General features: G+C 48.1%; 4 protein-coding genes across 4 annotated transcripts; 2 read left to right on the top strand and 2 right to left on the bottom strand.

Moving 5' to 3' along the window:
• Positions 1-267: 267 nt before the first annotated feature.
• MGYG_00435 (hypothetical protein) lies at positions 268-1,982 on the bottom strand (the record flags this gene model as incomplete). Its single annotated transcript, XM_003176299.1, has 3 exons — positions 268-276; positions 342-1,336; positions 1,403-1,982. The coding sequence occupies 3 exons, from the start codon at positions 1,980-1,982 to the stop codon at positions 268-270; spliced, it is 1,584 nt and encodes a 527-aa protein (XP_003176347.1).
• Positions 1,983-2,967: 985 nt separating this feature from the next.
• Positions 2,968-3,547, top strand: MGYG_00434 (hypothetical protein; the record flags this gene model as incomplete). The annotated part of the gene is made up of 2 exons (XM_003176298.1): positions 2,968-3,255; positions 3,392-3,547. The coding sequence occupies 2 exons, from the start codon at positions 2,968-2,970 to the stop codon at positions 3,545-3,547; spliced, it is 444 nt and encodes a 147-aa protein (XP_003176346.1).
• A 2,006-nt stretch (positions 3,548-5,553) lies between these two features.
• On the bottom strand, positions 5,554-8,438 carry MGYG_00433 (hypothetical protein; the record flags this gene model as incomplete). Its single annotated transcript, XM_003176297.1, has 10 exons — positions 5,554-6,090; positions 6,143-6,336; positions 6,394-6,622; positions 6,695-6,928; positions 6,998-7,259; positions 7,325-7,490; positions 7,545-7,827; positions 7,886-8,078; positions 8,136-8,158; positions 8,217-8,438. 10 exons carry the CDS (start codon positions 8,436-8,438, stop codon positions 5,554-5,556), a joined length of 2,343 nt encoding a protein of 780 aa, XP_003176345.1.
• A 1,879-nt stretch (positions 8,439-10,317) lies between these two features.
• MGYG_00432 (WD repeat-containing protein pop1) lies at positions 10,318-13,711 on the top strand (the record flags this gene model as incomplete). Its single annotated transcript, XM_003176296.1, has 3 exons — positions 10,318-10,722; positions 10,788-13,517; positions 13,577-13,711. The coding sequence occupies 3 exons, from the start codon at positions 10,318-10,320 to the stop codon at positions 13,709-13,711; spliced, it is 3,270 nt and encodes a 1,089-aa protein (XP_003176344.1).
• Positions 13,712-14,398: the final 687 nt, after the last annotated feature.

The raw sequence follows: 14,398 nt of genomic DNA, 5'->3' as shown, positions 1-14,398 counted from the left end.
CATTCCCTGGTGATGGAAATGACTGTTGAGGACAGCGTTATTGGCATGGTTTTCTTGTTTTTGAACAGATCCAACAGGAACTCATCTTGCCTAGTCACTGCTATGACACGGCTTCTTCTGTTTCCTGGTTTGGATAGCCCGCTCTCGGCCGGCGAGAACTGAGTCCGTATACGGGGTAGTGTTGGGGGCGATGCGGGCAGCCGGTCAGAGACGGTAAGGCCACCAGAGTAGCTCGAGTCAGTTGGACTCATTACTGACGGGTGAAGGCTAGACGGCCTACTAGAGATATCGCCATTCTGTGATTGAGTCGCCGTGCTCGCCGTGCTCTTCGCTGTCCGCACCTTATTACTTGAACGAACTCGTTTGACTGATGGCCGACTAGTAGCAGTCACAGCTTTCGCAGTGCATATCTGGAAGCCTTCGTCGATCGTCGTGATACTGTCCCTTAGCCCAGTAGTATGGTCGGACGACTCGTCCTCACTCTCGTCCTCGGACGAGGAAAGGCAGAGCACACTCGACTCGTTCAGGTTTGAGGCATTCAAGATAGCACGGCTACTCTTTTTCCTTATTCTTGGTTTCTCCTTATCTGATTTCCCAGTTGTCCGAGAGGTGGTTTCGGTGTTTTGAGGGTGGCTATGGGTATTTGAGTAAGCCATTGAAGCTGATTTCACGGAGCCTGCCGAGGTCTTGGGCTTCTGCGTTGACCCGTTTGTTACTGCAAGACGGCTCTGGCCAGGTTTTCCGGACTGAACGCTAGGCTGCCGAGAAGGCAAGCTCATTGAACGTCGTTCTCTGGTGGAGGGTGCAGGATCTCTTGATATTAGCTGTCCATACATGACTTCGACCTGATCTCCCGGTCGAATGTCTTCCATATCATCGTGCATTAGGTGACTTTCGATTCCATCAAACCACGCCGAGTTAAGTTTCTTTTGTTTATAGCTGAAATGCCTCCAGTTACCTTCATATTTGCGGTCTGTGAGGCGTTCTCCTGTGTCTTCTCCTAGTTTGGCATTCTCCTGACGTTGTTGTTGTTGCTGTTGTTGACTGACCTGGTCCTTCTGATGATCGAAGGGATCCTGGAGGGATGTAGTGGATTGGTATCGGTCCAGAGGCGGCTGGACAGGCATTAGCCCATCGTTCTGCCGGTACTCTGACTGCATCACGTCCGGTTTCCTTGAGTTGGGGGATCTGGCTGTCAGCCGGTCGAGCGCCCGTTGAGCCCGTTCAAACTTGTGAGTCTTGTAGAGAGATATATCCGACTCATTGGACATGATGGAAGGAGGAGTAGCTGCCCGGTCAAGGGGATGGAGGGCAAGGAGCAGGCGCCTTGCGCTGCCTGGGGAAGAGTTTGGATAAGATCAATCATGGGTGGCCCGATGCTTCTGCTTAGTATTTGCCTTACGTGAAGAAGCTGCCCCAGGACTGTTATCTGTCGAGAAGTCGGTAGTAGATTGACTGGAACCGGCGCGGTAGTCCCTGAGGGCAAGGTCCTGGGAGGAGGTTCCGTTTGTGTGGTATGGTCGGATGGTAGATGTATTCTGGGACTGATTGAATGACTGGGAGGTTGAAGAGGAATCGGAAGGCCGCAGAGTGTCTTGTTTCGAACTCGACGGTGTCTTTTTTGTGACGTGCCGAAGAAAGGGAGACGAAAGACGTGGCCGTACTTTGTGCTCCTTGACCGGCTGCTGCTCTATATCAGGTACCTCCTCGTCCAGGCGGCCTGTCCGGTTTATGCTGTAGCCCCCGGTGAGATCTGACGCACAGCTCTCCGCTCGCGGCGTCGTCTCTATCTCCGTCTCCCGTACGCCTCCCTTGTGCTCCCTCCAGAGGGCCAGGTCGGGACTCGACGTAGCACCGTAGGCGTCAAAGGCTCGTTCGATGATCCCCTGGGGGGTGTCCTGCCGGTACTGACGCTGGTGGTGGTGGTGGTATTGCTGCTGCTTGGGAACACTTGACATCCGCGGGGGGATATCCAGTGTCATGCTGCCTGTGTGAAACATGTGTGTCTGTAAGATCGAGGAGTGACGGCTGTCTGCTGCGCCGGCTGGTATGTATAGCGACTATCTCAATGGGCAGAAGCGTGGTTTGTGCCAGCATCTGGGCCTGCCCTTGTGCTTCCAGAACAGCGCGATGTCGCCGATCCGCCAACCATGCGAGAGGAAATAGTTGCACGACCTGGCAGCTATTGAAGGCTTTTTTTGCTATTATTATTATGATGGCTCTTTTTCTTTTTTCTTCTTTCTTTCTTTCCCCTTGTTCCTGGCAAAGAGTACTCCTGTGGTTGTCGATATCACCAACAGCGCGGCGAACTTCCAGGCTCAACCACGGTCAGAACAACTCGATCCCACGGCCAGCGGACTCGTTCAAGGCGTTCTCGAAGGAGCACTCGTGCCTGATGCCCAACAGAGACGCGGGAGAGAGGAGAAGAAAGGCGGGATATTTGTACGGGGCGTGTAACTAAGCAAGCAAAAAGGTACACCGCGAGTGGGAAGAAAAAAGCAACGAGCGGGCGAAGGTACAGCAGGAAAAAGGCCCTCGCATCGCGTCGCATCGCATGGCCGGCTCTCGCTCTCTCTCTTTCGCTGCCTCCTTTCTCCAGGCCCCAAAAATATTCTCTTGCCGCCGTTTGGGTCCTTTTTGCTTCTTATTCGTCTTTGCTTCTTTCTAGGCTCCTTCGGGGGCTTGCAGGGGTAATCTTTCGCTAGCCTCTACGCTGCGCTGCGCCAAAATAACACCAGCGAGGATCGTCACACAAATTGGAGATCGTGCAAGGGGATATCTGAAGCTGATAACCCCGTCCGGGGGTCTGAAGATGCGAGAGACGTCAGGAAAAGAGCACCCGGCTTTACTCCGTACGAAGTGTTTACGGGGAGGAGAAGAATCAATGCACTCGATATAAGGTATCCAGCACTGTTCGCTATGACGCTCACACCACAACAACTCGCGAGTTTGTACATACATATAGTTATGTGCCTGGTCCTTACATCACGATGCTTCCTTCCTGTGCGTCTGGACCCCCCTGCTGGAGCTTTCCTCGGCTTCGACCCGTTCTATATGCCCTGTGGAGAAATATGCTCCGTACCTCTGCTGGTTGGTCTAGGATTAATTAAACTGGCCTACCAAGGAGAGCAAAAATGGGGACCTGAAACACAAATCGACTGGGCTTGCGCTTCCGGAGACCAGGCTATGACAGTCGCTGCATTACTTACGAGACGGGACTCCTTCCCGTTGGCAGCAGCTCCTCGTCTTTACTCCGTACACTGGCTGTGCTACTGTTGACATCTCTTCTTACGATGCAGTTACATAACAACAGCGGCATAACTAGAGACGAGGCCACGCCCGTCCGGCAGGTGTTGCCGGATGGGCTGAGATGTGATTGACGACGGGCCAGGACGGAAAGCAAGGAGAAGCCCTGGGCACCGGCTTCAGCCAACCAGGTACGGGAGAGCCGCAAGAGCTAGGACTGAAAAAGGCATATTCCGGCTTAAAGGATTTCAACGTTCAAGGGGAAGAAGCATGTATATTTTCCCTGCTGATAGTTATCTAGATATATATGGAGCCCGAGCTGTCCCCGATTTGCTGGGACCACATCTCGAACGACCAGGCCTGCATTTTTCTGTCACCCTATATCACGATCTGAGCAGTATAATAACTGCAGATAGATTAAAATCTCAAGCCCCATACCATAGCTGAACCGATTCGCAAGATTTACTAGGGTGATCCAAGGGCGATCACGGCCGAGTGTATCGTGTTAACCATCCACGGGCATCGCATCGAACAGCTTTTCTACATGCACATGTATGGAGTAGATTGTTGAAAAACACTCTCCGTGTAAACATACCTAACCTAGCGTTCCACGCCTTGGACGATTTTCTCCCAACTACGGGAGGTTGAAACACTGGCCGCTCTTAACTTTAACGGTAGACCCAGAGGTTGGACAGGGCCTCTTCCGTGTCTCTCTTCTTTCTCTGTGCCTCTTGTGGCACCCATAAGCACGACTATCGTCCTTGCCACTGAGGGGATACGGAGTAGACGGCCAGCATACGGAGTATCAATTATGAAGAGCGAGTCACGGAGAGCCTCCCCTATCATGTACGTTGTGTTGAGCACTCCTTGCATATTTTGAAATCCGTGCCCCATATGGAGTACATACGGAGTACAGTGCATGCTTGGTGCCTTTGATCATCACCGCCATCTCCTGTCACTTTCACAGGCCGAAGCCACAGAGATAAAATGTGCCGAAGATGGGCCCCTATTTTGGCTGTCTTAACCACCATCATCAAAACCCCCTGGTCCGACCCATCTTCAACCGCTTACCTACTGACCACACTCCGCGATGGGCCGTTTAACCCAGTTTCTGATGGGATTTTCCTGGAACGCACCCTGCATCTTATTCTCAGATGCTATTATGACAATCAAACCATCTCAGCACCCATGAGAATACGTCAACTTAACCTGGCTCATAATTGCCATACGATCGGCTCATATAAGGATGTTTGGAGTAAATCTGATCGAGCTCTTTCGTCAGACAAGCTTAATCCGACATGGTTTATCGTCAAATTCCCCATATCAATAACAGTAGGCAGCGTCTTGCTTGCAGTAGCCCCCATACCAATAGCAATAATAATAGCCGATAATAAATAATAGCAATAATTATTAGATCTTGCCAAGTGTCTTGATTCTGAAATTAATCGAGCACTTTCTAAAAAATCTCACATTTCTTCGGACAATGCACCTTGTGAAAATAGTCGCCCCATCTCCATCCATCTCTCTCTCCATTTTAGCCCCGTAGTTCCCTCTACATTTTAATGATCTCGTGGCGAAATGGCGGCGTCATCAGGAGTATTCCCTATGGATTTATGGCATGCGAGATTGTCTAATGCAATGACAAGCCGATGGAGAATTTGATAAGTACAGTAACTAAATAGTTGATCTTTTCACTAAAAAGAAAATATGGAATAACAACAGAAGATACGTCTAGCTGGAGGAATTCTCCAGCAAACATAGTTTACACTTTATTGCCTCCACGAGCATATATAAAACTCGTATTGAAGACTCCAGGCCGAATTGAGGCCAAAGCGCGCCCATCATCGCCCGTTCTCTACAGTGGCAAGGAGAGGAGAGCGAATTGGGGGTGTTTTGGAGGAAGGGAGATCAGCCCAAGCGAGAGTTCAATAGATGGCAGATCAGCGTTATGATATTTGCTTGTTCTAGATGCCGCTTAAGTGCCTAGATATAAATAGTCATCTCAAGTTCGCCGCTATGCGACGAGAAATTTCAATTTCTCGCTTTTGCGAAATATGATCAAAGGAGCTAACATAATGATAAAATGAGTACGGAGTAGATGGGGTAAAATGGATAGGAATTTATCAGCATCACACTAGCAGAGATGGATGGGCTCAATTACGGAGTAAATATATATCATGTTAATGTATGGAATAGGCACCTGGCTGGAAAGAATGAGAAGTCAGATAAATGATAACTACAGCGAAGAACACGAGAAAAGAGGCAGCTGACCGCGTTAACAAACAGTAAGTATAGCATCCTCGGTGCTCAACAACTCTCTTCGGCCGCAGAATCGCCGATGTCAATGGGATGGGCCGCATTGCTAAGTTTACGCCGTTTATATGGCAATTGCTTTGCAGATTTATCAACAGAAGCAACCTGCGAGTCGGCATCAACAAGTGGCCGGCCATTTCCCCCGCCATATCTCAGGCCTCTTCTTAGCTCGTCTTGGGCACGGGATGCAAGTGAGTATTGAGAATGCGGAGGAGATGACGGAGGGCTAGTAGTGGCAGCATTATCACGCTCGGTCCGGCCCCCATTTGCCATAGGCGATATGCGCTGGCAGTTCGAAGGAGCCACTCTTGGGGCCGCATGAGGCACGGTGATGTTGTCATCCTCATCTTCGCTGATAACAATTGGTTCTGAATTTGGAATGGTCTGGATACTCGCCACTCTTTTGTGCTGTAGGTCAGTGTGGCTACTTGCCATTTTTCCTGCCTTTGTACTCAAAGCCCTGTGGGTCGTGGGAACTGCAACAGGATAGACGCCACTTTGCTGATGATCTAGAGTTGACGGTATCGTATACTATGGAGAAAACCTGTTAGTGCTGTCCTAGGCCAGTAAGCATGGTACGTACGTGGTGTGATATTTTGGCCAAAGGGTTGAAGATCTCGTTCCTCAGGCGATGTTTAATCTCCTCCGAGCCTGGGACTCGGAATCTGGGAAGACCCTTTTCCGCAAACCCCCTACTTTTCGACCCAGGAGTTGGCTGGAGGAAGCCATTCTTTCTAAGTAGGTCCGTAATCTGCACAACCTCGTTTCCACTGCAGTCTATATAACTGTGAGTAGGCTGTACATCTGTTTGAATGGGGGTTAGCGTATACTTACGCAGCTTTTGGGAAAATTCTTTAACTCGACTTGGGTAGCCATCTTCAATAATTATTTTGAGCGCTTGTCGGAGCAACACAAGAGTTTCAATTTGCCTGAAGACTTTGCTTTCATTCGACCCCAAAAGGCACTTATAGCATGCATGGGTGGTAGGAATTTTCTCGTCATTGGGGTGTAAGAATCCATAACATGTCAAATGTTGTCTGGTATGGCAGAAATCGCATTCAAGCTGCTCAAAACATGTTAGAATGAACGAAACGTAAATAAGAGAAACGGGAAATAGAGCTCAATAGGCCTATACCATGTGTGACTCTGGCTCATGCCAGCCGCATTGGCAATTTACCTCACCCCTGCCACTTTTAGGATCCATATCACCTGCAATTTGGGTTGTTTGGGAAATAATTATTCTCTCCTTAATTTTTGATGTCTGTATCTGGCTCAGACAGGGCTTAGCACTTGGAGCCGACTTTGAGAGGTTGGAATTCAAATAAGATTCCACTTGGGTTGGTATTAATTCGCTGTCTGGAGTTGGTATCTCAAGCTACCAGTTAAAGCAAGGGTTAGCAATTTGATAGGCCTTAACCCATTCAGTCTATATCCTCACCATCTGTTGTAACATTCCCTTCGTAATGGCATCCTGTCTCGTTTGCGTTGATTCCGGTACTTCTATTGACTCTTGTGAACTTCTTTCGTCGGAGGCTAGGGCCAAGGCTTGAGAAGAAGGCTCTTCATTTTCTAGCCCAATTTCGCTCTCACGATTTACTATCTCTGAATATTCAAGGGTATCTGGAACCTGTCTTGTTCCCACTTCCTCGTCGTTCTCGTCTTCACGAGTATATTTAAGAGAGGTGACTTTAAGTCCGACTCTTCCAGCAAACAATTAGTACCGAGGACGACAATGAACTCCAAATGGGAGGAAATTATCACTCACCTGTGGCAGCCAGCATCCATTATACCACATGATTGTGTTTCTTTCTTCCAAGTTTCATCTTTGGGATATAATATCTGACCATGTTTTGTAGGTTTAAACCCATGAGGCTCATACTGCAGAGGGCAGTTTTCAGTATAAAAAAGATGAACTTCTAGAAACCGCTTGTCTATACATTTATTAGTATCAAAGGTCAGGTTGTAGTGGGCAAACATGTTCTTACTTGGTAGAATGGGGAGAAAAGTGCTTAAAGTGATGAGCCTCCGGATTATCATCTCTAGGCCCTGTTTTGCAGTTCGAAAAGTTTTAACTTCCGTTGTATGCACTTTGGTCTCCAGGGACACTGCTTCTAGCCCCTTCTTGAGCTCATTAACACCGGCCTCTGTATAATTGAAAGAAAAAGTATAGCTTTCTAAAACATGTGAAGGGTTTTCCTTATCAACAAATACCGTAAGTTGAACTGCTTCAAGCACATTTCTTTCCAGAGCGTCAAAAACTCCGTGTTCCTAGGGAAAGTGAGCGGAAACTCTAAGAAGGTTGAGAAAGGCGAAGATAATAACTGACAAGTAGGTCCAAAACGTTATCGGCCTTTGGGTTGCGGCCCCGTAAGATTATCTTCAGTGGCTGTCCACGCTTGCCGGTCTCGGCTTCAGGGCCAGAGCAGCCGTCGACAAAGTCACCATAGGAGACGTTCGAGTCCGGGCGCTTTAGGTTGAGAAGATCACGTTCTCCGAAGCAAGATAAAGGCAAGAATTCTCTAATGTATGCAGTATTTAGTAATGTATTTATAATGTGACTTCCTTCGTGATCGTACCTAAGGTAGAACAGCGTTCCGAACTTATATTACGCAATTAGCTATAGCCGTATATTTACCTAAGCTAGGAATATAACCCACTGAAGCGTGTAGCATGATCTGGGCGAATGCAAGGCTTTGTTTCTGCCTTAGATTTTGGGATTGACAAAGCGATAGTGGTTTTTGGATGGTTTGTGCACAGGGACCAGTAGCAACGCGTTGGCCTTGAGGATTGTTCTGAACAGAGACCGAGGCGGCGGACTTGGCTGTGGCTGTTGCTGCCACGGCCTGGCGAGCCGGACGCGTACAGATAATTTGAGCCATGATTCCTCAAGGACTTTGGCTGCTGAAAAACCCTGCTGGTGATATGGAGGTTTGAAAAGGAAGACTTTTGAAGATACGAGATGAGGTTGAAGAGAAGAAGTAGAAAATATCCCAATCGGGCCATGTCATGTGAATTCCCAATACGGCAAATTCTACTTCAACCTCAGAAATCAAGCTCGTACATACTAGGCAGTAATTGAGAGCATCTTGATAAGATCACTTGATAAACGGATTAGATATATATAACAAATGCTACTGAGGTATCCTGGGCCGGAGAGGCTGATGATAGACTGCACAGGGATATTGCTGTGCAAGATAAGTGCGTCCCAGGAGCAAACTCTAGCTCGGGATACACACTAATTAGAAGCGGGCTAGGCATTTAGACAATGCTTGACGACTGGGATATACTAAGAGCCGACGCAGAGCATTGAACAACCCTTTACTGTCGTCGGGGATATTGAACGATTGGCCATGGGAAAGGCAGGAGGGTATAATTCACACCGAGCGGGCTCCCCTTGCAACTGTCGTTATTAGATGCTGCCCAAAACAAACATGCCGATGCAAACAATTGACTTGCATTAGAGAAATAGGGATTATTCGGCCTGACAACATGACGCAAGAAGCTCGTCTCCACCTGTGTGGGAGTTGAGGTCAACAGCATGTAGACAACATGCAACCTCCAATAATCCATAACATGGCTCATCATTGAAGGCCCTGCATTTTTGCAAAACAACGCAAGATGACAAGAAAATAAAAAAGCAAAAGAACTAAGCTCAACAACAGCGGGCTGAATGCCTGAGGTGATTGTATTGGCCTGTTGGGAGAAGAAAACATCAGGCTCGTCCCGGAGTTATTATTCACCATGCAGAAGAGGCCAGCGGCTCCCCAGTGATTGGTCCTCCTCCTTCCTTTTCTCTCTCTGCTTCGTGCTGCTGTGGGATGGACTCCATCTCTTATTACTGCACGTGAAGCAAGGCAAAACCCACAACATATCGCCCGGAAGACGCCTTGCCACGGAGAGCGGACACAGTTAGTTATATATACCGTACGCGAGCAGAATCCGGTGAGAGTGAAAAGATGGAAGAAAGTGAAACCCTCGGGCATTCACTACCGCTTCTTCGTGTCTCATCTCGTTGGCACCCCTTTTTTATGCCCCGTCTTTGTCTTCAGAAGGAAAAATCTCTAATCTTATCTTAAGAATCAGTTCTATATGGGGGAAGCTGGGCCCGGAACGCGCTAAACCGGTTTCGGGTCTTCTCACCGCGCTTCTTTTCTGCCAGCCACGACCGACCGAAGAAGGTCTCGCCGCCTTCTCCTTCCTCCTGCTCGCTCCCCTCATCCATCTATCAAAATATCTCGACGGGCCGCGTTGACAACCTCGCGACAGATACCCGATACCTCGCTGTGACAGCGTTTGCTTTGCTTGTCTATTGTCTTCTGTTGTCTACTGTACGTCCCCATCCCGCATCTAAGACTTGTTGCCGAATACTAACGCTATCCAGAGTCGATTCGATGTAAAAAGACTGGACGTGTTCCCCCCGTTGCCTTTACACGACTGTCCCGGCACTTGACTGCTATAGCGGTGCATTCGTGATAACTTGCCTCGGCCTCCTGCCAGATATGATCTGAAGACGACAACTCGAAGAGCGGATGTTGCCGTCGCCTCAGACTGCTTGAAAAGGGCGTCTCGCCTTTCCTGGCCGCAACATCTATCCCATTCTTTGTCCTATTATTTACATTTACTGCCTTCTGGATGTGCCACGAATCAAATAAAAGAAAAGAAAAGGGAAAAACGAACGAAAGACAAAAAAAACAAAAAACCCAATATCTCAATCTCACCCGCAACTTCTACAAGATGCACAACTCGACAACGACCAGTATGTCTCCACTATCTGGGAAACCCACGCGGAAACCCGCCAACTCACCGACAAATGATGCCGAACCGTCGTTACCAGATCCTGCCGTTACGTCCGGCTTTAACTCGGTATCAGAAGAGGACGCAACACAGAAGTCAGACAACTGCGTACCATCAAGCAGCACCGTGGGCCAGTTCTCGTTTGCTCCGGCCACGCAAACAACTGTTGTGACAACCACCACGACTACCACAACCAAATTTCCGCCATTTGTGATGAGACCTCCTCGTTTTTCTGGACAGTTGGACCCAAAGATTTACCCGTTAGCATCCATGCCGACCCCAGCGCCCCTTCGTGATATACGTTTTGTTTTGAACGGGAAGTCGGTTATTTTCCATGAGGCGGACGACGTTCCAGGTATACTGAGCAAAGTAAGATTTTCTGATGCCCTCATTAATGGAGGCATTTTGTAGTAGATACTGACGCGTCACATAAGTTTAACGAGCAACAGGAATCGCTGAAAGCCTCAGGAGCTATTCGTTCGACGCTTCGAGATATACCAGAAAGCAGCAAATCCGATGCCTCAAACTCCAAACTACTAATCCGAAGTCGACCCTCGAGATCATCAGACGCACGGCGTTCACCTTCCACTACGTCGAATCCTACTACTAAGCCAACATCTGCCACGATTCACACTGCTTCTGAAGAACAGCTACCACAAACTGGCTCAGAGCAACCAGTTTTATCACGACGTTATGATTTGCCCCAGCGGGATCTGGGCCTAGCAACTCCAGAGACGGAGAATACAAGCTTTTTGCATTGCAATAAGGGAAAACACAGCCAACGGACCCGCTCAATGTTAGGGAAACAATACCACGAAGAGTCGCCTAGTGCCTCCGGAATAGTTAGCCCCATGGCGCCTTCGGATAAAGAGAGCAACGGAGATAGTTGTGGAGATGGTCCAGAGAAGTCCCCACTTCTGGAGAGGCAGCCCAACATAACTTCCACCCAGACGGCTGGCCGTTCTGGAAATACCCAGTCAAATAACGGATCAATTGATGGCAACGTACGAAAAACTATGAAATTGAAACCCCAGGTGAAGGCGCGACGCAACAAACAAGGATTGCTCGGACTAGAGCCCTCAGATTCGCAAAATATGTGCTTACCAAGCCCCAGTCTCTCGCCAATAGCTCTTATGAACGCGCAGCAATTGAGGGAAGCTTCGGGCTCGACGGATGACGGGAGTGCAGATTCAAGCCTAGATGAACTGCCGAAACTCAAGAATAAAGGCATTCGTGCAAAGAAGGTCAAGAAAATAGTGGACTACAGCAAGAAGATTGCCGCTAGGGGCTGCGTTCCATTGTCACCCAACTCCTCGGTGCTTGATATGCCGAACATGTTGAATTCCTTCGAAGCGATACCAGATGAGCTCAAGTCGTACATGATGTATCAATTTCTCCGCAGATGCCCAAAATCGACCCTGCATATTGTTGCAAGTGTCGTTAATCCCGCTTTAAAATGCGACTTTCTGTCTAACTTACCCTTAGAGCTTGGTTTGAATATTGTGAAATATCTTGATGTGAAGTCCATGTGTCGAGCTTCCCAGGTCTGCAGAAAATGGAGGCATATCATTAACTCGGATGAGAAGACTTGGAAGGCACATTTCGTTGCCGATGGATTTGTTCTTCCTGCTGGGGAATTACAGCAAGCCATCGAACAAGGTTGGGGATGGCAATTCTCCATGTCCCCCAGTGATGGTGAAAAAGATCTTCGCATCCAGTCCTTCAGATCATCTGATAGCGAATGTTCCTCCTCAAGCGCATGGCATCCAGAGATTACAGGCTCCAAGATGTCTACGCTCCCAACGCCGTTTTCTCCATCTCCAAGGAAACTTAAACGCAAGGCTACGACTCATCTTAGTGGTAGAAGATCTGCCAAGCGTGCAGAGACGGTCCTTCCATCTCCCGCGGAAGATAAAGCCACTCCTTGGCTACAAGAACAGCTTACTGCCAGCGAAAATCCGTTCATTGCAGCCAATGCAGCAGCTATAGCTGTTCCTTATCCCGATTTTGGGTTACCTTCCCTGAAGAGTCTACATCTCTATAAGACACTCTATCAGAGACATTATTCAATTAAACATAACTGGATGCGGGAAGACGCAAAACCATTGCATCTTGCATTTCGTGCTCATGACCACCATGTCGTTACCTGCTTGCAATTCGATACCGACAAGATCTTGACTGGAAGTGATGACACCAACATCAATGTCTACAACACCAAAACTGGAGCGCTTCAATCAACCCTTCAGGGCCATGAGGGAGGCGTTTGGGCTCTGGAATATTATGGTAACACTCTTGTGTCAGGTTCAACGGATAGATCCGTTCGTGTCTGGGATATTGAGAGCGCAAAATGTACGCAAATTTTCCATGGCCATACATCTACAGTTAGATGTCTGCAAATCCTGTTGCCGGCAGAGGTTGGAACTCTCGCAGATGGCACTCCAGAGATGATGCCCAAGGAACCATTGATTATTACTGGGTCACGCGACTCTACGCTTAGAGTGTGGATGTTGCCAATGCCCAGTGATCCTACCTATTTCCAGGCCGGCCCTGCACAGGATGATGGGACTTGCCCTTACTTTGTTAGAGTGATGGTAGGACACACACACTCAGTCCGTGCTATTGCTGCCCACGGTGATACCCTAGTTAGTGGCAGCTATGACTGCACCGTTAGGGTCTGGAAAATATCCACTGGTGAGGCCATTCATTGTCTTCAAGGCCATAGTTTCAAAGTTTATAGTGTGGTTCTGGATCATAAACGAAATCGCTGCATTAGTGGTTCAATGGACCACATGGTCAAAATTTGGTCCCTTGACACTGGTGCTGTCCTGTATAATTTGGAAGGGCATACTTCTCTTGTTGGTCTTCTCGACTTGAATGCTGGCCGCCTCGTTTCCGCTGCGGCAGACTATACTTTAAGAATCTGGGATCCGGAGAACGGTCAATGCAAGAACACATTGACCGCACATACAAATGCCATCACCTGTTTCCAACACGATTCCCAGAAAGTCATTTCCGGCTCCGATAGGACGCTGAAAATGTGGAACGTGAAAACTGGGGAATGCCTGAAGGACCTTCTCACTGACCTCAGCGGAGTCTGGCAAGTCAGATTTAATGATAGACGGTGCGTTGCAGCTGTGCAACGCAATCGTCTGACATATATTGAGGTTTGCATTAACGCAGCACCCTTCTTATTTATTTACGATAACTAACAGTCTATTTACAGGTTCTCGACTTCGGTGCCTATCGTGATGGCACGCCTGCACATAAACTTGGTCAGAGGATAGTCGTTGATGAAAATGGTGAAGAAGTTAGCGACGATGCTAAACCTCCCGCGGAAGAGGAAGCCTCTGATTCTTAAACCTAAAAACCCGCCATCCAAACCGAATAGCCAGCTACTAGTCCGAAAGTTTATTTGCTCCTGCGCACAATTTCGCGCTTACACGCACCACAACCACATCTACATACTCAAACCGCAATTATCTTCGAACACATCCGATAATTATTAGACGATATCTTCTTCACCCTTTACCAATTACGCGTTCAATCCCATGATGCATCGCATAGCGTGGACGACATGCATTTTATGCCCTTTACTAACGGTTTCGCATACTCGGATACTGCTCTTTTTACTTATTTGTCGGTGATAATGGAGTTAGTTTATTTTCGCCCACCTGGAGAGTTGCGAGTCTACTCTCTTGTTTCTCATAAGAAGGGGAGCGGCTAGCTGTTTGATTTTTTTTTTCTTTTAATTATTTTTGCATGTCATCCACATACCCCTTTGCGTTTTATCTATTCTTGCTCGAGTTATAAGCCCACAAATGCGGTTGTATGAGTACCCCTTTTTATGTAACTTTCCCTGTCTGTTAATGTCTACCTCATGCTTGATTCCCACTATTTGCCGTCTAGCTTGCCAGTGAATCCTCTACTACTTGCTAATGTCCAGCTAGTTGTATGTTAGAATCGAACGGAAAATAGTATTCACAGATTTCTTTAAGTACAGATAAGTTCCCGGATGCATACAATAAACGCCGGTATCCTTACCACT

The sequence above is a fragment of the Nannizzia gypsea genome, genomic scaffold (genome assembly GCF_000150975.2).
Source record: "Nannizzia gypsea CBS 118893 supercont1.1 genomic scaffold, whole genome shotgun sequence".
NCBI lineage: Eukaryota > Fungi > Ascomycota > Eurotiomycetes > Onygenales > Arthrodermataceae > Nannizzia > Nannizzia gypsea.
This window is presented reverse-complemented; position numbering and strand designations above follow the sequence as displayed.